The sequence below is a fragment of the Sinocyclocheilus rhinocerous genome, unplaced genomic scaffold (genome assembly GCF_001515625.1).
Source record: "Sinocyclocheilus rhinocerous isolate Xijiao unplaced genomic scaffold, SAMN03320098_v1.1 scaffold1654, whole genome shotgun sequence".
NCBI classification, from domain to species: domain Eukaryota; kingdom Metazoa; phylum Chordata; class Actinopteri; order Cypriniformes; family Cyprinidae; genus Sinocyclocheilus; species Sinocyclocheilus rhinocerous.
In genome coordinates, this window is record NW_015639533.1 from 187,523 (window position 1) to 211,655 (window position 24,133).

Below are 24,133 nucleotides of genomic sequence, written 5' to 3' on the forward strand. Positions count from 1 at the left end.
CTTAACCTCACTGTTCTTTTCAACCAGCCAAAGTATTTTGGATACAGTGGCCCCTTTTAGGACGGTTCGAGAAAAACCTAGAGTTCAACCGTGGCTGAATGCTACTACTCGAGCTGTAAGGTTTGAGTGTAGAAGGGCGGAACGCCGCTGGAAGAAGGATAAATTGCAGATTTCTCTCGATATTTTAAAGGAGAACTTGTCTAAATATCAAAAAACAGTTAGATCTGAGAAATCAAAGTATCTCTCAAATGTTATCTGTAAGAACTCTCATAAGCCAGCTGTGCTGTTCAGTACTATTAATGCTGTTTTGAACACTCCCCAAGCTACTTGTTTAGAGCCTTCTGCTGAAATGTGTGAGAAATTTTTTAATTTTTTTATCAATAAGATTGAGGCTGTTAGAGCTAATATTTCTCTCCCATTGACTTTTTTTTACCCATTTCCACTGAGTGCTCTGCTGTTTTTAATCAGTTTGAGCCGGTGTCTCTTACCTCATTGAGAGAGATCATTGTTAAAATGAAAACTTCCTCTTGCGGCATGGATATTGTTCCTCCTTGTCTTCTGAAATACTCATTTGAAACTATTGGTCCTAAAATTCTTGCAATTATTAATAGTAGCCTAGCCTCGGGAGTCGTACCTAAGTCTTTTAAACATGCAGCAGTGGAACCAGTAATCAAGAAATCTAACTTGGATTCATCAGTCTTTGCTCACTTTAGACCTATCTCAAAACTTCAGTTTCTTTCCAAACTACTGGAGAAGGTAGTATTTGGACAATTGAATTTATGTTTAGATCTACATGGTATTCACGAAGTGTTTCAGTCTGGTTTTAAATCTTTACACAGTACAGAAACTGCATTGTTGAAGGTTTTTAATGACTTGTTACTTGCTACTGACTCAGGGGACTGTGCGATTTTAATTCTATTAGACCTTTCGGCTGTATTCGATACTGTAGACCATAAGATCTTGATTACACGCTTAGAACAATGTGTTGGTATTAAGGGTACTGCGTTGGGATGGTTTAGATCCTATTTGTCCGAAAGAACTTTCTCAGTTCGTATTGGAGACTTTGTCTCCTCAACTGCTTCTTTCACGTGTGGGGTCCCCCAGGGCTCCATTTTGGGGCCTATTTTGTTCTCCCTGTATATGCTCCCCTTAGGACATATTTTTAGGAAATTTGGTATTACTTTTCATTGTTATGCAGACGATACGCAAATTTATCTACCTTTGAAACGAAGAGATAATTGCTCTTTAGCACCCCTATTACAGTGTCTTGAGGAAATTAAAGCCTGGATGGCACTAAATTTCCTTAATTTTAATGAAAATAAAACAGAAGTTATACTGTTTACGCCGGGAGGTACTTGTGAGTTATCAGATTTGGACCTTGGTGAATTGAAACCATTTGTGAAGCCCCATGTAAAAAATTTAGGTGTTATCATATACTGTGATTTTAAATTGGACAAACAGATTAACTCGGTAGTTAAATCCTGTTTTTTCCAATTGAGACAACTCACCAAGGTGAAATCTTTCCTGTCTTCTAAAGACTTTCAAAGAATCGTCCATATTTTTATTTCAACTCGTCTGGATTATTGTAATGGCCTCTATATAGGTATTAGTCAGGCCTCTCTCTCCAGACTGCAGATGGTCCAGAATGCGGCAGCTCGACTGCTGACGGGTACACGAAAGCGGGAACACATCACCCCCGTTCTTGCCTCTCTTCACTGGTTACCTGTCCATTTTAGGATTCAGTTTAAGATTTTGGTATTTGTTTTTAAATCTCTTAATGGTTTAGCACCTAAATATCTGTCCGACTTGATTAAGCTGTATGCTCCGCTAAGAGCACTTAGGTCTGCTGACCATTTGCTCTTAGTTATCCCACGGGTAAAGTTGAAGAGCAGGGGTGACCGAGCATTTGCAGTGGCGGCCCCAAAGCTCTGGAATAGCTTGCCCCTCTACATTAGACAGGCTCAAACACTTGCGGTTTTTAAATCTAGCCTAAAAACTCATTTTTATAGTCTGGCATTTGACGCTACATGAGAGCTGCTTTCTTCTATTGTTTTTATGGTGTCTTATTGTCTTTTTTTTGTGTTGTTGACTGTTTGTATCTTTGACATTTTTATTATTTTATGTGTGTACAGCACTTTGATAAACACTTGCTGTTTTTTAAAAAAGTGCTTTATAAATAAACTTTGACTTTTTTTTTTTGACTAACCTTTATTTACAGGCTGTAAATACAGTATTGTCAGTGTCAGTTAGGCTTGCCGCGATAGACAGTGCTGACGGTGATACCGGTGTTAAGCCGCAACACCGGTTATGTCACTTGCCCACCGCGGCACCGACCCCCACCGTCGTTTTGATTTTTTTATAGTAATAAAAATAATTTAGTTCAGTAAAAGAACAGACACTACAATTAAAAACTGAACGCAGTTCAGTGCAGTGCAATGCAGCGTGCCGAACGACAGTCGCATCACAGATCAGATATCATTTATCCAGTGAGGGGAGTGAGTGAGCTGACTGACAAGAAGAGTGAAGTGAGACAGACAAGATGATGGCGGATGATTTAGTTTCAAAACGAAAAGCAAAAGCGCCTGTTTGGCAGTATTTTGGATTTTGAAAAGCTTGTTGACTTTTGCCGTTTATCTAAGGTGATTTTGGAAGTTTTTTTAAACATTTGTTTCTTATTTAATTGGTTCCACATTGTTTGCTGATTTTTACTTTATTTAAACTTTGTGTCATTTATTTATTTTATTTGACATCAAGGTGTATGCCGTTATGGCTTATACAGTATGATATAGGAAAATATGGAGCTCATACTCGAGGAGGAAAAACACTTCAGTTTTTTATGCGAGTTTTTATTAAATTTGGTGAAGTTGCTTATATTTATATGACAAAAAGTAAGATGAAATACTGATAGCTTGTAATGTAAACTCAATAAGATCTTTATATATAGTATAACTTAACGTTCTACGTTTCTTATTTATTTGGTTATATATTATACGTTTACTTCATATGTAAACATACTTAATATGCCTATTTCCAGTTTTGTATACCTATTTAAACTTTATGTAAGTTATTTGTTATTTTATATTAGGCATAGCCTGCCCTATAGTATGGTGTATTTTTATTTGTTTTGTTAATACAAGTTATATGTCTTATATATAGGCTAAAGTGAGTTTGACGTTGTATTTTGTTGTTGCATTCAAGCAATTGACACCGAACTGCCGCTAATTCGAAAGTGAAAGTAAAATGCACACGGCGCTTTTAAGCTATTTAAAAGTGAAGGAAAGCGAGGAAAAGAGGGAACGCCCCCGCCCCCGCGGTGATACCGGTATAACCGGTGTTGTCACACGTCGATTAACCGGTGGGAAAATTTCCTCACCGTCACAACCCTACTGGTGACGTAGCCTATTCCACAGTATGTAATCAGCTCCATTTAAACAATTTCATCCTAAAAAGATACCGAACCCGGTTCAGTGGTCTGATGAAAGCGCATTAATGAACTGATTTTTGATTTCTCACCATAATGAGCGTGTTTCAAAAAGAAGCAGAGATTGCAATTTGAACAGAAATGGACCCAGATACAAGGGAGCAATTAGGCTGTCTTATTATAATCATCATCATTATAACCAGCTCATGTAAATTGACTGATTTTTGGTTAAGTACAATTCCATGCAAATGTCAACCTTTCTGTTGGATAATGAAGTGTTTACCCAAAGTATGTTACCTTGTTTAGGTCTCAATTTGACTGTATTAATGCTTTCTAATGGAATTATTAAAGGAAATTGTATTGTTTACCCCCAACACAACTAGTGCAACCACAATAAAACAAGCTATGTTTGATGGTTTCAAAAATAGGGATTTTTACTTTATCTTCTCAGTAAGTGTCTCACATGGTCATGTTTACACACCATCTACATGAAAATTTTCAAAGGACACAATCTTGCGTTTAAAAATATAAATAAAAAATTAAACAATACTGAACCAAAGGCACACGTATAGGCACATTTTCTCCTATGCATCACTTGTAATTTTTCTTTTACTGTTACATCTAATGCAAACACTTGAAATGCTCAAAATGCTTATTCTGTCCTAAGTGGTCCCTTGTTGTAAAACTAAAGTCTGGAATACACAACACAACTTTTAAAATCAGAACAGATGTTAAAACACTAGACATTGTACATTTGCCATTTTTTAAAATGGTTAGAAAGAAAAATGTGGGCATCATACGCTAAACAATTGAAGATCACACACTACCAGACTTTCAGTTCATTCAGAACACAGCAAATTTATGCAGAAACATGAGCCTTATTGCTAGGAGATGCATGACAAATGAAAACACCTCACAATATCAAACATGTTCATTATACTAAGAGTTGTGTAGTGTATAGATGTCAAGGACATCTGTCTGGCACATATGAATCTTAAATAAAAGCACACATTGAGAACACTTCCTGAGTGAACAGCCCATTAGAGGCTTTTATAACTAATAATGTCCATATTTTCCTAAAAAGACAATAATCATCACAAACACAGGAGAGCCAAACTTTCATTCTGTAGGTATTGTTGTTATTGGATTCTGGAAGTCACAGAGTACATACAAACAATAAATGTTCATTTTTGTCCATACCCCAAGTTAATCTCTCTAAAATGAGAAAGAAATCTACAGAGAGATCTGCAGGGGTTTAGAAAAATGCATACAAATGGTTTCCTATAATTAGTACTTTCTCTCAGAAACTACATTTCACATTGTGACTGCAAATGTCACATGCGTAACACTGGAATTGGCCTTTCACAAACCGTCTGTAGCAAAACATGCCAAACTATTGCTGGTAATTAATTGATGTTCGCTCAACATGTTGAGGATACAAAACCCTGACAGCCACTGAAGCAATTTCCCTCATCCTTCTTTCTTTCTTTTCTCTTATTTCCCATTTCTCTAAAGACTAGCCCTCCCCTTTCCCTACTCCCACTCTTCGATCTTTCCATCTTTTGTCCAAAAAACAGCTTTTGACCCTTTAAGAATTTGAAAGAAAACCAGAAAGTGCAGATATGATTTGCGTATAATTTCAACATTCCTTTGACTCCTTCTGTATTTTCCTCCTTTTGTCATATATATTCTTTGGTGCACAAAACACTCACACACATCTACCATTACACACAGACACACTTTAAACAGAAAGTGAGCACTTAAAATGATCTCTCTGCCCTGCTGTTCTCTATATCTCTACTTTTTTCTCACTCTTGAATCTCCTTTCTTCTTTCAACACAAAGCATATCATACGCTCACGCACAAACTCACCCTGTTGAACGAAGGAGCCGTAGACAAACCACATGGAGTTGTAGAGGGTCGTGGAGGAGACCGAACCCATCGGCAGTCTGGGAGGGTTCAACCAGTTGAGGAGATACACCAGAATGCCCACCAGCAGCACTGTGCCGGCTATACAAGCCCACAGAGACAGGTCGAAAGGGGCCAGGCACGCAAACATATCCACCGTCCTCTCCGCCTTCCTCAGCAACACACCGACGGAGTAGTCCATGTAGCGAGTGGTGAAGTCTACCACGCTCTCCCGCTCAGGAGTGATGGTCAGGGCTGACAGACCTACATCTGCTCTCTGCCCAACAAAAAGACACACAGAGAACCGACATTTAAAACCAGATCACACAAAGAACAGATTTATATGTGCATCACACTTACAGCATAAAACAAGAAAAATACTGGGCCAATCCAAACACTAAAAAAGTGCAAATGAGAGCAGAATTTCACAGAAAACACACGTTAACAATCATATTCAATTCTAAAAATATAAAATGATTACATTTTTATTTTTTTTATATTCACATTTTAAAATATTTATAAAAGTATTTGGTAAAAATGGATTCCAGTTTCCAGTGAACACTAAACAAATTAGCTGCAACAGAAAAACAGGGTGTTTTTTGCTACTGTGCCTTTACAGACTTGTGTAAATGCACTCTTTAAATGTGAAGTTACCTTTTTGCGAAATATGTTTTTGCAAGTTAGTGTCAATTAATCTCTCTATGAAGAATGTTTTGAGATCACTAAGTTATGTACATAATAAAACACTTATCACATGATCAAGGCAAATTTGATTCCTTATGATATAAGAACTTTAATATTGCCTCGGATTTAAATTTCAGTAGCAAAAATGCATTCGATGAATTAAATCAGTTAAAACTGGCTATATCACTGAAACATTCATTGAAGTCCCTGAGTGTCGTTTTTTCAAGTAAATTTGTTTTGTAATCTATATATATAAAATAAATGCTTTTTTGAATAAATGTTTTAATTATTATAATAGGTTGCAAACTTTACTATAATGTATTAATAATTTAGATTCTACTACATTTATCATTACATACTGGTAAATATTGCACCAGTAGCTTAAACAGTAGAGCATGGCACTTGCAACATCAAGGTCATGGGTTCAACTCCTGGGTTCAGGGACTGAAAAATGCCTTGAACCAATACAAGTTATTTTGGATAAAAAAGTGATTTAAAATATCATTAGTCCTTGTGTTTATATGGAGAAGCACAGTGTAAAAAACATCCATCTTCAATACTTGGATACAAACATATTGAAATGTAAAAATCCATTTGCTATCTCATCTTCAAAAAGAAATCAGCTTAATGATAAATGATCATTTCCATTATGTTCAATCAGTAAGCGTAAAAATTCACAGCACTCCTCAATGTCCCCAATCGCAATATAAATAAATAAATCTTCCTCCAATGAATACTGAGGTAATACCGTCTGCTGCCAAAACTAAAATTGTTTCTATGGCTTTTAGATGCTAAACAACGTCTAATATGTTTTTTTGTTTTTTTTTGGCAGTTCTGGAAATTATTGTGACTCGGTGTGCACTGCAGCGGTGAGATTAGATGAGACCTCTTCCTGTCAAGAGACATTACCATCGGCCAAACAAAGGCATGTCATTATCATAGGGCGAGAGCCAGTGTCACCTGTCTGGCCCCCATTAACCCGCCTGGCCACCTTCAGAGATCAGGGACCCCCAAAGGACCTCTGTGTTTGAGCAGGGTTAGAGAAGCATCCGGCGCCCGGATCACTTCTCAAATGTTAATCCACACAACAAGTGCCTCTCTGATTGTCTCGACCCTGAAACTTGGTAGTACCAGACTGCCTACTTTATAACAAGGGCCTGACAAACTACACTTTCAGAATAGAGGACTGAATAGACTGACTTCATGTAAGTGGTACACCTATACAAATCTAGTGAACTAACTTTTTGTTGAATTATTACTTAAATTTAAGGGGTCATATGAGAAGAATCAAATTTTCTGTAATATTTTAAGATAAATTGTTGTCATCTGACACTAATACATCTCAAAGCTCTTGTTCAAAAAGTGCACTTCATGATCTAAGCTGCAAAAAGTTTTAGTTTGATTTAGTTGTTTTTCTTTCAGTTTAGTAATAGTAGTTCAGCAGTTAATTCAACAGCAAATAATACAAAATACATGTTTCAAACTGCCCCTTAGAGGTGCTGAATGATTTTTTTTATTGTTTTGTAATGCAGAGCTATCAATTGAGGAACAAATAGACATCCTAAATCCATAATACCTGTGATAGTTATCCAACATTAACTACATAATGAGTACGATTAAATGAAATGACAGCTATGTATTGATGAAACACTATGTTTTTGTGAAACTTGGCGATTTTTTCTATTATACCAAGTCAATTGCAAATATGCTGTAATATTGTATAAAAAAATGACCTTTTGATGAGTTGTTAGGAGAGTACTAAGAGCTTTGAAAAATTCACCACTTACTTGTGAAAATAGTATATAAAAAAAGATTGTCAAGTGCTGGCTTTATAAAACGTCTAAGTGCAAATTGAAACAGTTCAACATTTTTAACTAATGGGCACTTTTTATTTATTTATTTTTTTACTTGAGCTTAGCTGACAGGATTCTAGCCAGCCAGCAATGGCTTCCAATACATATTGATGATTTTGTAAAGCAATCAACAAATGACACATCTACATCTACATCTATTGTGTAACAAGAAAAAAGTCATGTACATAAAGTAAGCACTATGTCCTGGTGTCATTTTATGCCACCACACACACACACACACACACACACACAATTAACTCACAGCTGACTAAATCTGCTAATTTCATGGTCTGTCAAGTAAAAAAATGCTTAGAAAAGCAGAATGGTTATATATGCTGCAAAAGTAATCTACTCTATAGGTATACGGATTGATAGTGATATTCCAAGTAAAGCTTGGAACAAAATAATATTATTCTGTGTGAGCATCTACACAAGTGTTTAGGTGTAAATATTGCAGTATATATAAATATACACTGAAGTTCAAAAGTGTGTAAGATTTGATGCTTTAATTAAGACTCTCATGCTTACCCAGAATGCATTTACTTGTTTTAAAATGCAGTAAAACAGTAATATTGTGAAATATTATTACATCTTAAAATAACTGTTTTCTATTTTAATACATTATAAAATATAATTTATTCCTTTGATGACAAAGCTGGATTTTCAGAAGCCATTAACTCAGTTGTCACATGATCCTTCAAAAACTGTAACATGTTTTTTTTTTCCCGGGATTCTAATCAAATTCAAAAGAACAGCATTTTTTAAAAGATTTTTTTGTTGTTGTAACAATGTAAGCCTGCACTGTCACTTCAGTCATCCATTTTTAATGCACACTTGCTGAATAAAAATATTAATTTCTTCAAAAATAAATAAATAAATGAATCGTATTGACCCCAAACATTTGTAGTTTAAAAAAACATTTTCCCCCCTTTGTAATGCCCTGGCCTGTTGTATCATGTCATAACAGCCTTTTAAATTTTTTTTTATAAGATTAGAACACAAAAAGCAAACAAAAAATCAAAACCTCTTTTGCTGAAATACCGAATTGCAATAAAACATCAAAGGTCTTGTGTATCATAAAAGCACACAGATGTGAAGTTGCTGGAAAACAATGTGTCAACAGAGACCGTAACAATGGGATTAGTGATCCTTAATATTTTCCTTGCGTTTTGGTCTATCTCTCTGGAAATGAAGATAAGCAGCAGTTACACTGTGGCTCATGTTTCTGTTCCTCTGACCGAACAGCGGTGAGGAATATTCTCAGCGGAGGAAGCAGTAGGGATGGAGGTGTGTCGCAGAACTGAAAAAGCTGTGGAATGGAAAACAGCGGAAGTTTTGGAGTAATGGCCCTGAAAATGTGTATCTGACCTCTCACTGCTGCGAGATTTGCCTTTTGTTTATCTGCCAGCGGACAACATTTCAGTATGAGGTTTTCCCTCATTCACATGTAAGAAATCTGCGCTCTTCTTTATCAAAGTAGTGCAGACTGTTTGGGAATACTAGGGAAATTGAAAAGCCCAAGATAGCCAATGCAAAGCACACAAGTCTGCAGCATTCAGCCAGACTGTAATTTATGGTAGGCAAATCAAAGGCAGTGCTGACTGCGCTAAAATAATTCTGCATCATTAAAATAGTTTGAAATGGTACTTTCAGCTTTAAATAAGCATTACCACTTAAAGGGTTAGTTCACCCAAAGATGAAAAATCTGTCATTAATTATTCAGCATCACGTCATACCAAACCCATAAGACCTTCTTTCATCTTCAGAACACAAATGAAGATATTTTTGATGAAATGAGAGCTTTCTGACCGTCCATAGACAGCAACGCAACTGACACGTTCAAGGCCCAGAAAGGTAGTAAGGACATTGTTAAAATAGTCCATGTGACCTCAGCACCACATCATTCCAAACCCATAAGACCTTCTTTCATCTTCAGAACACAAATGAAGATATTTTTGATGAAATGAGCGCTTTCTGACCGTCCATAGGACAGCAACGCAACTGACACGTTCAAGGCCCAGAAAGGTAGTAAGGACATTGTTAAAATAGTCCATGTGACATCAGTGGTACAACTGTAATTTTATGAAGCTATGAGAATACTTTTTGAGCACAAAGAAAGCAAAAATAATCCAACGATTTCTTCTCTTCTGTGTCAGTCTTCAATGCGTGTTCACAAGAGTACCACGAAGCAAAAATTCAGTTCATAAAATTAAGGTTGAACCACTGATGTCACAAGGACTATTTTAACAATGTCTTTACTATCTTTCTGGGTCTTGAATGTGTCAGTTGTGTTGCTGTCTATGTAGGGTCAGAAAGCTCTTGGATTTCATAAAACATATTTTAATTTGTGTTTTGAAGATGAATGAAGGTCTTACTGGTTTGGAACGACATGGGGGTGAGTAATTGATGACAGAATTTTCATTTTGGGTGAACTAACGCTTTAAAAAATTGTCTAAAATAGCCAATTCATTATTATAAGGGGTGTTCACATATAGTAGTTTTGACCATGTAGTGTATATATACATAAATGAGCAAAGTTTTGCCGCATTTAAAACTGAATTTTAAACATGTCAGTTATACAAGGGTGAAGTTTGAAGTCAGACAGATAGATAGACACACAGACATATTGCACAATTGATTGATTTTGAGGACTAGGGTGGAAATACCATCATTCCCTAAATTGCAACGAATAAAGTTTTCTTCTGTCATTCCAATCCAACTTCCTGAGGGTGTAGCTAAATGCAATTTAAAGTCACGCTCCCCAATTCAATATTTTGCACATCCAGATAGACATTGTGTCTTACCTTAGAAACCAGTTCTCCTATAAGACCATTCCAGGTTCCATCAGCCTGCTGGCTGCCATATTTGTGATCAGGGGCCACGTAGATCTCATATTTGAAGCCAAGGTAGTTGGCCAGAGCATCCAGTACATCGATTGAGAAACCCTGGTACTGCTTAGGTTTGCCAAGCACATTTTCTGAGACCATCACAAATGGTTCTTCCTGGAAAGAGCAATAGCAGAGAAATCATTATATCAGCTTATAAAGGGACTTAAATCATTGAGCTAAAAGCAACAAAAACAGTCACAGAGTATTAAGAGACACATACAAAAACAGTCCAACGGTAATGCCTACGGACATTGAGGTAAGTGAGGGCACCGGTTTTAGAGTCAACAGGGTATCATAAATAGTCTACTGAGAACACAGCTTGACGTTCATGATTCTGAGGGTGGCAGATCTGTTTCTGGAGCTGACACAAGTGTTTACCTGAAGCAGACGCATAAGCTCCTACAGCAGCTTAGCTAATGCTCATAATTTGATTTTATTTTCAGCAGGAGGCAATGCTGCTGTATATGGGCTAAAGCTTAATGTCACTTGGCTTTAACCTCCTCTTATGAGCTGTGGAATAATTCAGAGAAAAAAGTCAGAGGGGAATTAGTGCCACATCATATCCAATCAAGAGTAATGTGAGGAAAGTAAATATGTATAGCTTTGTTTAGGGTAGTTGAGTGAATTTTACAGAGAATACAGGAGGATCTGGGCTGATCTTACAAAGACTACGGGTTTGAACTCCAGCCAGAGAGGAACTAAAGGAACCCTGGAAAAGGATATACAGTATATGACACAGCAGGCCTTTAGAAAAAAAAAAAATCACGAATAATCTTTATGATACTATTAACTCATCAAGACTGTCACAGAAAATAAGCTCAAAAAAGAAAGAAAATACCAATACACAGTAGTAGTTTTTATTTATATAAAAAATTAAAGCTTAATTGTATAAATATTTTCATAAATATAAGACGACTGTTCTCTTGACAAACAGAAGGGCAACGAATAGAAAAGTGTAGATGTATATTTTTTAAATTAACATTATGTCAAGACTGCATAAATTATTCTTTAAAATAGGCATGTTTATTTTTCTGTTTTTTCCTGTTTTGATATATTTGTTTATATTTAATACGTAAAATCTATAAATTATTTATATGATAATGCTACGATAATGATAATGTCAATTTTGATCAAATAAATAGGAAACAAATCAAATGAAATGGTATATTTGGGTAAAGAACATCTAGTGACGATCTCTGATTCATTTCAAAGAGGAAACTGTCTCACTGTCACACCAGGGCAGATCGGCCTTAACAGCACTTCCTCAGCAGTGACATGCTAAATTATTAGCGTTCCAACATTATCATACTAAAAGTAGTGAAAGTGGAGTTTCTCCAGACATTTACATGGTTCACTTCAAACAGTTTAGTTCATAAATTCCTGGAATGAAAATGAAGGCATGAATACTCGGAAATAATAACAAAAACGTTAAGTTCAGTACGAAAGGGGTCAGAACAAACCATTCTCTCAATTCTATATAAAGATTCACATTTATCAAAACATTACTTAACTTGACGGTGCTTGTCAGTCATACATTATTCATAGTGGGTTACTGACTCATAAGATCTCTAATGCTCAATTACGGATTTAAGGTTTTACTGTGCTCACATCAAATAAATTAAGTCTTTACGAAAAGGATTTTAAAGGAAAAATATGAAGAGTTCATTTGCAAAAACCGAAAAATTTATTATTTTTTTTTTCAGAAATCAAATTTTTTTATTGCGCATTCCAAGTAACATTAATATCAATCAAACTGCAGTTGGGTTGTTTTGATTAAGTAATAATAACTTATAATACACGGAGTTTTTCCCCTCACCATTGTAACGCGCTGCTTTTGCAACGTTCCGTAAAAACGTTTCAGCTTTTATTTTCCTTTTTCGCCCTGAAGAAGATATCACAGGTTCATCAAGTTCGTCGAAATTATCCATCCTCGATCATTTTTAGTCAGCTTTGAAGAAACTCCTCTCAGCTAGCGCGTCTTTTCAAAGTGAAAGTAGCCTTGTCACCTGAATACAGCGCGCTGATTCGCTAAAATGGACTTATCGGCTTCTGTTCAAAAACAACAAGGGCACTTGTCGGCTTCTGCAGTAAAACGTGAACTCGCGATGCTTTGAAAGTGGACAAAACCGGCTTTTTTGACAAAACGTGTTTAGGGTTCAGATCGCGCTATATGTGGTGAATAATGCAAGGCATTGCATTTTTTTTTAAAGTGGCGTTTATCGGTTTTTGCAAATGAACTCTTCATATATACCCGGATTCATACTCATCATACAAGCATTAGCTCTGCCTATGGCTGAAGAAACCATTCCTCTGAAGCAGCGAGACCGGCCGCCATTTCAATAGATTAGTCGTTCTCCACTGATAAAGATGAGCGGAGTCTCCTTGGATCTCCAAAACCAGTTTGGCAGACTATTGTGGAGGTGGATATGATGCGATTTGGATTTAGTCTGAGCCTTGGGCCTACTGGTATTTCATAAAAGGTCTACAAACATTGTCATACACTGCCAAACTGGCTCTGGAGAGTTTCTGAAGGTCACACAGAGAAAATGCTTATTTTTATAAGGAGGAAGTTTAGCGAGGACTCTATGTGAACAGTGGAAACGTCCTCAGTAATGCTGAAAAGAAAAGACTCAAGGACAAGCAAGTTCCCAAAACTATGGAAGTATGACAGAGATATATGTACATTTGCACTATTCTCTCACAACCCTATCAGTTGAACTTCTGGGAGGGTAGAATGAAAAATATTGAGGGGGTTTCTGAAAATCATGAGGCTTCTAAAAGAAGGACTGTTCAAGACTAACTTGAAGGCCACAACTCTAGGTTCTGAAAGTAACCGAAAACTCGAAATTACAAAGGAAAGAAGTCTTCAGAACCAGATTAAAGCATCACAGTGGGCACATATGGTTCATCTAGCCATCTTGATCAAAACCAAAAAGACCAAAGGTAGCCCCAGTTCTTATTTTTCTTAACACACACTCTCAAAATATACCTCTCAAAAGCTATATTCATTCAACATACAACCATTTATTCAAAATTTTTTCAGACTCAAGACTTTCAAGCTCTTCACATCTTAAAAGCTACAAAGAATCAATGTATTCTGGGTGCTACATTCCAAACAGAACCAGAAGAAAAACACTGTCAAATTAAACAGAGACATTTACTCCATCTCACGTCATTTCAAACTTGTATGATGTTAACATTTCTATGGGACACAAAAGGCGAAATTTTACAGAAATTAAATGTTCCTTTTTTTCTATAGAACTACTGTTCATGTCAACTCTGAAAACTCAAAAAAAAAAAAAGTTCAAAGTCTTCTGTAGCCATATAATCTGTGTGAGGAATAGGTCCTTATTTTGAGAAAAAACTCCCTCCCTTCCCTTATCAGTGAATAACGACTTATACATTTTAGTCTAAATGCAAAATAAAGAAATAATTTAAAAAAAAACTGAACCACAGACCGGTTGGAACAGAAATGGAGCAAAAGCTGACATTTTTTTAAACATCTCTTTCCTTTCCCTTTAACATCATTAGGTTTGAATCTACTGTAGTTGACTTCCTAGTTTACTGAACATCACAAACTAGAACTTTTTGTTGAAGTCCATTAGAAATCACTCTAACATAACATCCAATCACTTGACAACACCAATGAATTACATAACTTTGTTTATCTGCACAAACAAATTTGCTGAACTCAATCTTGCAAAGTCGGACGTTGGAGAAGCTCAACTTAGCTAGGCCTGAATGGCTGTATTCAACACACAGCTGCTATCTAAAGGCCAATGACCAACCATCATGTGACCAGCAAACATCTCCTTCCAGAGTCTCCAACAGCTCCGCAAACGTACCATCGTGAACCAATACCACGCTAGCGTAGCGCCAGCGGCCCAGTGAAAATAATAGCCCGCTGTTTATTTTTCATATTCTCTTAAACAAATCCCTATTGATGTCTGAAGTGTTTCTGGGAATATGTCAGGCAGATTTATCATGGAAGGAGCTGCCTTTATTGACTGCATGCAGCCTGCACATTAAGCCAGCGCTTTCTAATCCTCACCAGACCCCCCTCGCTCAATAAGCTATTAGAGGAAGTGAGGATATGCATGCCAACTCGCACTATAGCCAAGAGGTGCCATCTATCAGACTTCCCTCTGAGGTGCCTGTGCAAGACCCCTGCCGGATTCTTCCAATTCTTCAATTGGCCATCAGCATGATCTGAAGAATATCTATAGCACTTAGACCGAGGGCAAAAGCACAGCGACAATGACCCTTTTAACAGGATTCCTCCAGTGTGGTTTTTTATCTGTACTGAGATGTAGCCTTGCTCTTATTGAGCCGGCCCAGAAGGGGTATGGCTCCCCACACCCGTGTTCAACCCATGTTGCATCGATTCCCTCTCTCATTATACGGCCATCCCTTCCACACGACTGCATGTGCAGTGGTTCAAATTCACACGGATCTTGTGGACAATCTGTGCCGCTACTATGGAAATCAATAGCAGGCATGGATCAACACAGGCTATTGTTGCAACAATGCATGTTGCTAACATAAACATCATTCTGTAAGCACTGTTGCTGCGTGTATGCATGGTTGATGTCGTGACACTATTTGTTAAAGGAATTGCTCATCTAGAAGTGAAAATTAGCTGACAATTTCCTCACCCTCAGGCTATTTAAGAGAGATGAGTTTGTTTCTTCAGTGGAACAGATTTGGAGCAATCTAGCATTACATCACTTGGTCACCAATGGATCCTCTGCAGTGAATGGGTGCCGTCAGAATGAGAGTGCAAACAGCTGATAAAAACATCACAGTAATTCAGAAGTAATCCACATGACTCCAGTCCATTAATTAACATCTTGTGAAGCAAATTGCTGTGTTTGCAATAAACACATTCACCATTAAGATGGGGACTACATTATTAAAAGGGGAAGGACTTTTTCACTACAGAAAGCATTATTTTGGATTATGGACTTCAGAAGAGAAGAGATAGTTAGAAGAGATTAAGTTAAAACGCCTTAATTATGGATTTGTCTCTTACACAGTCACAGCTTTTCACTTCACAAGACATTAATTGATGGACTGGAGTCATGTGGATTATTGTAATGGTTTTTTTTTTTATCAACTGTTTGGACTCTCATTCTGACGGCACCCATTCACTACAGAGGATCCATTGATGTGCAAGTGATTTGATACATTTCTCCAAATCTGTTCCAATGAAGAAACAAACTCATCTACATCTCGGATATAGTATATATCAAAATATAGTTAAAATTATGATATACTTTTTACTAAGAAATTTAGAAATTTAATTTTTTCTAAGAAAAAATTACATCTGAAAAAAACTTTCATACAGTGCAGGAACACAGAACAGGAAATGGTATCATAGAGAGGATCCCCGCAGGCTCCTGTCGAGATCAATAAGTCTCTTTAAACATAATTTCAAAATTTTTATGACAAGGTTAGTTTAGGTTGTAAAATCTCATGTGATAATATCAAACAATGCAATGAAGATTATGAATGAATTAAAACAATATTTATAATTTTTTGTCTATATATGTGTTTATTAATAATTCATATTAATTCATATAATGGATTAAAAATTCATATAACTTCATTATTAATTCATACGAATATACTATACTACTTCAGTCTTCCATCTTCTACAGACGTTTTGAAGATTCTCTCATGCATGCAGCTATGATCCACTGGTGAGTGAATCAAAAACATGTGTCATGGTGCATTGAGACTGCAAGGTTTCACGGCAGATGTGTGTGTGTGTTCTCAGTCAGTTTTAGTGTTTGGAATAGCACCAGCATTTCTCAGACTGGTGAAGAGCTGTCAGAGCTGGCACGTCGCGTATCCTGACACGCCTGCCACTGGGGCAGCTGGGAGCAGCAGGGAGTTTAAGTTGCAAGGATCCGGCGGGCCGTTACCAACTAGCTGTAAGACCGAAGGGAGCGCTCCATCAGCCACCAGCAGGGAGCATGTGCCTTCCCCATCCACCTGAAGGTTTACTTTACAAATGACAACATATCCCATGGTTCCAAGCTCCCCGCCTCCCTAACCATATGCTTTACCACAAGGCTATATGGTACTGCACTGGCACTCTATCTTTCTTCGTTTTTTCTTTAATTTTTGAGGAACGATTCATCCTGATTTTAATGCAATGTTTGAACTAGAAATGACAATTTCGCACTCTAGGACATCAAAAGTCTCTAGGGCTGTCATTCCGTTATGGCAATGGACGTTTCGTTTCTGACACGTGCTGTATGCGGTAGACCAATCCAGAGCCAATCTCTCTACGGCTCTGGACCAATCACAAGGGACTGCGCCATCTGACCAATCACAGCAGTGAGGGCTCAAGGAAAGGAGGGGTTTAGAGAGACTGATTCTTTGAACTGCTTCGCACGAGTCGTTTACGAATAATTTAGAAAGGAGGTAAAATTAAATCAATTTTTTTTTAGAAAACTAATGTGTTTTTTGACCTTGCATGCATGTAAACCTGTTTTAGGAGACTCATAAAACAATATTAGCAACCTTAAAAATGGCATAATAGGGGCACTTTACGCGCTGATTTCAGTGTCCTCCATGTTTAAGTCCCTATGTCAGTTAGGGGCCATGAACAGTTTATACTCAAATCTGATACTGGCCACAAAAAAAATAAAAAAAATAAAAAAAAATAAAAATCAGATTTGAGCATTAAGACTTGCAGGAAATAATATCAGAGATACCCCACGAGATCAATAAGTCACCCCATGGGATCAATTAAAAAATGTATTACTGTATTCTTCAACAAAAATAACATTTTAGTTTATAATAATGTGTAAAATGACAAAAAAAGTACTGTAACAACAAACTCTACACATATATCATAAGGCAATTGTTGTAACTTAGTTCAAGTTCAATTGGTTCACTGTCTGCAAATTTTACAGGAGCTAAGAAACTTATTTAGACTTAATAAAAACTCATCTTTTATACATTCCACAGATCCTCTAAGTGCTAGTGTGTTTGTTTGTTTGTTAAATATTTGATCTACTGTAATGTGATTATGCAGTCAGTGACCAGTAAGACGATACACAATTTCCCATATTTACAGAAGTCTCCAGATACTGTCTGGGCCACACAATGTTTCAGTTCTCAATTTAAACTGTGATACCCTCTTACTGTCCTCCAGTATCTACAGTTTGCCAACATGTGCATGGGTGCATTCAGTTCTATACCCCTCCAACCTCATCCGCCACTAGGGGAGGTGCATTAACGTGACAGCCTCCAACGATTGCTCATTGTTAGCGACTGTGGGCGCAAGTTCTTCACAGAGCATTCTGTCACAGCGGGAAATCACAGAATAAAGGAAAAAGAGGGGTAAAGGAGAGTGAGAGGAAAGACGCAGAGAAGCAGCATCACCGCTTTCTTCTCCGACCGACTTTAAAGCAGGGATATGAAGAATTTAAACCGCTGAATCTTTAAAGAACTCCAGGGACAAATCAGCGCTGGAGGGTAGATAGCAAAACTCAAATCTCATTATAACCCAGCTCCCCTGGTCTACGTTCATCCCACCCCAAAATTCACTCTTAATGAACTTAGAGACGGGTGACTTGATGTGAACAGACTTCTGGAGCTCACTGGAATGAATATGGATTACTCTGGGGTTACTTCAACCTTATGAGGTCCAGTCAAACAGAGGAACTCCGAGACATGGGAAGTCCTAATTAAGTCAGTCTGATGCCATTTATATTAGAGAGGTCAAGGGAAAGACATCTCTGAGCAACGGTGAATAATAGAGCACTGACATCTTGTAAAACTTTGTAGTTATGAGGACTATTGTAGCTGTGAGATGACGTGTAAAGCCCTTAACTTGACATTACTAGCTGTAACGGTACGTACCAGTACAGTGACCACCCGTAGGACCACCCCGCGCATGTTGTTCTCCAGCTTTCGATCTGTCAGTGTCCCGTTCAGTCCGTGGATGGGGTCCCAAGTGGCGAGCTGAAGAAATGCAGAAAGGTCACAGTAAGTTCATGGCGTGCACATAAAGAACTATTGATTACACTAACAGCCTATAGATTTTTACACGTAAATGAGTTTATTTCAGAACATAAGCAGAGGGAGTTTCTTTCTAATGTCTTTTTCTTTTTTCACATCCATCTACTGAAAAAAAAGAAAAATCATAAATGTGAACTGTTAATATCAGTTTCCTGTATACTTAAATAATAATAAATGGTGATTAACTTGACAATGCTTAGACTTGGAACTCGGACTGTTTTTTTTTTTAACTGCTTTTTTTTAATCAAATAAATGCAACCTTGGTGATCATAAGAATTTTTTTTTCAAAACTATAAAAAAAACTGAATTAATCTTTGTTGTCTTTGTAAAAACTAGTTATTTGATTTGAACAGACGCAACATATTCATGTTATTCCTTTCATGTGACAGAGATCTCTGATGTGTTTGGTTGGTGCCGTTTGATAGCTAGTTAAATTTGCGACCCATACGCTGTCCTCTTAGAACTCAATACTCTCCGGATTCAATGCAAAGATGCAACCATTTTCTCATCCAATTGCATCAGAATTTAATGAGACCAGCTGCCCCGATTGGAATACAGTGAGTGAGCTGATAGATTTATCTATTGGCCTTTCCATGCGGTGTTATTGTTAATATTTATTCTGAAAAGCCATGACACATTTTAGTCTAACAATGCTTGGCTTTTGCAACACAGCTCATATTGTCAGACACACAAACACACAAACCACAGCAAGTTGCAATCAGAATATGAAACACCAAATTTGCTGAATACTTCATATTTTAATGTTAAAGGGGTCATATGACGCTATTTTAAAGTTTATTATTTTGTGTATTTGGTGTAACAGAATATGTTGACATGCTTTAATGTTCAAAAAACACATTATTTTTCAAATACTGTACATTATTGTAGGTCCTCTATGCCCCGCCTCTCTCAAACACGTCACACAACAAACCCCCCTCCTTTGTCAAGCGCAGTCTGCTCTGATTGGCCAACTGACCCAGTGCATTGTGATTGGCCAAACACCACAAGCACGCGTCGGAAATGTAACGCCCCTTACCATAATCACGAGCTTCATCTTTCAAAATAAATGTAAAGACAGAGCCCGAAAGGGGAACAGAGTCGCGTGACAGACACAGTAATGATGCAGTACACAAGCCGCGGTTAAGACAGCTGACGTGCTATGATTTCTGACAGGCAGTTCACTCTCCTGTGATGTGACCCTGTTCCCCTCACACACACACACACACACACACACACACACACAACCCGTTACTCTGCGCTGCGCAAAACTCAGCATTTGAACAGTCAATAGCAAATACTTAAACTAATAACAAAACAGTAGCTGATTCAGAAGCGCCAGATTGTCATAGCAAAGCTGGAACTGACCCTTTTTTTTTTTTTAGAAATAGCCTTCGTAAAATAGAAATAGTCGTCCATAAAATGCGTTGCACAAATTCGAACATCTGGGTTGTGCTTTGTGCACAGCCAGCCTTGTACTCTTCTAGGTTCAAAAACTGTCGTCCATAAAATGCGTTGCACAAATTCGAACATGTGCTGTTCTATTGTAAATAAATCTTAGCCAATGATTCCTAATTGCATCTACTTCCGGAAGGCCAAATAAAGTGCTTTTGCTTTCGCACTGAAATAGCGTCTCCCTGACATGGCTGCATCAACACTACTGCTGTTCCTGAAACCACGCCTTCTTTCTTTGCATGAACATTTGGGCAGCTTTATGCTAATATTTCCACATAGTGACATAGATATGTGGGGGCGTGTTAGAATGAGCTGTTTTAGGTAGGCGTGGTTGACTCTTAACTTTTATAAAGAATATCTCTTTGGATTTGAGACTTTAGTCTTTGCAACTTTACAGATCTTCTATATGACCCCTTTAAGTAAACATCAGTTAGACCCACTAAAAAAAAATGTGAAAATCAATTACTAATACAATGCAACAGGAACACACACACACACACACACACACACACAAACAAGCAACAAAAAACAAGTTTTTACATAGAAACACAGCAAGGAGTAAACAATCATGATTCAGACGAGTAATTTAGGGCTATGCTTTAATACCCAAACACAAATCTGTTCACCAAACTCTAATTACACTTAGCTAATGTGTGCCGCATAAACAAACAATTCGTTGCCCCACTGTGCTCATTTTTCCTCTCGATTTGGATAACAACAGAAAACAACTATTGATTTATTTGCCCAATAAAACAACAGTGTTGAGAGAAAAAGCAATACTTCCTGAAATACGTCAAGCTACCTGTGAGAAAAAACAACAAAAAAACTTCTCCACAGAGATCAAAATATCCCGGTCCCCTGTAAGAGTGTGTTGGAAAATGATTTCCTGCTCAATCAAAACATGATATGAAGGGGATCGGAGGGCGGGAATGTAAAATACTTTGATGCTTTTGAAGTTTCCCATTAAAGTACTCTTATGACAGAATACAAACTGCAACAAAATATATGTGGAATAATAAACTGCCATACACACTTGCATAGCCAGCTATGCACCAATACAAATGTCACGCTTTGTCCGTGCAATTCAAATGTCACCCTTTATGCATTCATAAACATGGCACCAACACAACCTTAAAAAAAATCCCCTCTTTGGATCTTGGAGGAAATGAAGCTCACCTTCACAAACAAGAGAGGTCTGAAACACGTCAACTCAACATATCACTGCACACTATGAGTTGTATTATCGTGGGCTCCGGCTAGTCATTAGCATAATATTTAGACTGGGATTAGACAGGGTACATGCCATCCCATGGAGGCTAGGAATGACAGAGCCTTTACATAACTATCCACTTCAGAGGCGCTGTGGGCGGTTTTTTTTTTAGCCAAGGCAGCCATTTTAAGTTCATTCTTATCAAATCTGTCTGAAGTACCAGTCTACTATCATTATGTAATCAAATCATCTAAAATATTAATGGGCTGGAAGGGGTACTTGTCTGTGAATGTGTGTGTATTTTCTTTGACGTGACTCGAGAGTCAATATTGTTTAATATCAAGCTGCATCAAAGATCCAAAAGTTGTGTGTAGAAAACAGTTTGTATGCTAACCTTTGAGACTGTTTATTCATTCTTATCGTAGGTATTTGGCCCTTAGTGGTTTATCATCAATTCAGCCAGGTAGTCATGTCAGTTCAGAATATAAATACACAAATTCAGTACACCTAGAGCCAAAAGCGCAGTTCTAAAACCTAGTGAGCAGTCTTGCTCCCTACATTCTAAGGCAGCACACTAACTGAAATAAAACCTCATAAGTGACTGATTTAGAACATCTTACATACAGGAGAGAACACGGACAAGTCAACAATTGATATATCACATACTGTATATAGTATTTTGATTATTTCTTTATAAGTAAGCATGAGTTGTAAAATTATTTACCTTGCCTAAAATATGTTTTTGTTTTAGCCCAATTCTTAAACAATATTGAGCTTGTTGCAATGCATTTTGGGATTAGAAAGGATATATAGGAAAGATTTGTAATATATAATAGGGACGAAGGATAGATGAAGGACCATCAACTCAACCTTGCCAAGACAGAACTGCTTGTGGTTCCATCAAACCCATCTTTTCATCACAATTTCAACACCCAGTTAGGCACATCAACCATAACTTCTTCAAAAACAGCCAGAAACCTTGGAGTTATGATTGATGATCAGCTGACTTTCTCAGACCACATTGCTAAAACTGCCCGGTTCTGCAGATTTACTTTGTTCAACATCAAGAAGATCAGGCCCTTTCTTTCGGAACTGTTTCACAACTCCTTGTTCAAGCTCTTGTTCTGTCCAGGCTGGACTATTGCAATGCTCTTGGCAGGTTTTCCAGTCAGTTCTATCAAACCTTTACAATTAATCCAGAACACAACAGCAAGATACATTTTTAATGAGCCGAAAATAATGCATGTCACACCTCTGTTCGCATAAAATTCAAGGCATTAATGTTTGCCTACAAAACCACCACTGGGTCTGCACCCCTTTACCTAAATTCATTACTTCAGAGTTATGTGCCCTCTAGAAGCTTGCGTTCTGCAAGTGAACGTCGCTTTATTGTGCCATCCCAAAGAGGCACAAAATCACTTTCACGGACTTTTACATTAAATGTTCCCTGCTGGTGGAATGACCTGCCCAACTCAATCCAAGCAGCTGAGTCCTTAGCCATCTTCAAGAATCGGCTAAAAACACATCTCTTCCATCTTTATTTGACCCTATAACTCTAGCACTCTCTATTCTAATTATATTCTTAAAAAAAAAAAACCTTGTCCCTTTTAAACTTGCACTCTATTCATTTACTGCTTGTTTAAAAACAACAACAACAACAAAAAAAACAACACTAGCTTTTCCAATGTTTTTGTATTCTATCTATTTGTTTTCTTTTTATTGATTATACAATTAACAAAAGTAAAAAAGGCCTCTAACACTAGCTTGCTCTATTCTTTTTCTATTCTATCTGTTTTCTTTTTATTTATTATATAATTAAAAAAAACCTTGCTACAGTACGTGTACTGCGTTAAAGGGGTCATATGATGTTGCTAAAAAGAACATTATTTTGTGTATTTGGTGTAATGTGTTTATGCGGTTTAAGGTTCAAAAAACACATTATTGTTAGTCGCTTTGGATAAAAGCGTCTGCTAAATGACTAAATGTAAATAATAAGAATATATGATAAGAAGGCATCTTAGAAGGCAGCATGATGTTGCTTGTGTTATGGAGAAGCCTATGATCAGTGTTGGGAAGGTTTCTTGTGAAATGTAATAGGTTACAGATTACAAGTTACCCAATTAAAAAAATTAAAGTAAGTAGTAGTAACTATTTAAATTACTTTATTAAAGTAATGTAACTGATTACATCTGATCACTTTTTGATTATTTTTCAAAATTTCTAACGGATGTTTTCAAGTGTTAATCATTGTGAAACATTTAAAGCAGGCAGGGTTAACCTTACAGTAGTAGCCTACTCAACGCTGATTACTGTCAGACTTTCAAAATCCTTTATCACTAGAATTAAGATTATAATAATTTAATTTTAAAGCACAGCCACCACACAATCAGACTTTAGCACCTCTTTTTACTTTGAGATCATTCTGAGGTTAAATACAGATTTAAAATCATAAGATATAGTTTAATAGTTATGATACTGTTTTTTAAATCAAATCTTTGCATAGGAAACAGGAAACACTGCCATCTAACAATGCTTTGGAAACAATGGTAATCTTAAAAAAATAAAGCATTCACACAAACCCAAATAGGAAATAAAACGGTTATCAAATAAGCATGTGTCATATTCTGTGTCCTAAACTCCTGAAACATTGCTGTCTCATATTTTAAAGCAGTCAATGCAA

At 37.0% G+C, this 24,133-nt stretch overlaps 1 protein-coding gene across 2 annotated transcripts in view; it reads right to left on the reverse strand.

Moving 5' to 3' along the window:
• Positions 1-24,133, reverse strand: part of LOC107751431 (glutamate receptor ionotropic, delta-2) — a 422,702-nt gene that overhangs the window by 89,628 nt on the left and 308,941 nt on the right. For both annotated transcript variants that reach the window (XM_016567160.1, XM_016567161.1), the window contains exons 9-11: positions 18,633-18,734; positions 10,671-10,868; positions 5,294-5,606 (exon numbers count right to left, since the gene is read on the reverse strand). In XM_016567160.1, coding sequence (XP_016422646.1) covers positions 5,294-5,606; positions 10,671-10,868; positions 18,633-18,734 — 613 coding nt within the window. The remainder of the gene's footprint in view (positions 1-5,293; positions 5,607-10,670; positions 10,869-18,632; positions 18,735-24,133) is intronic.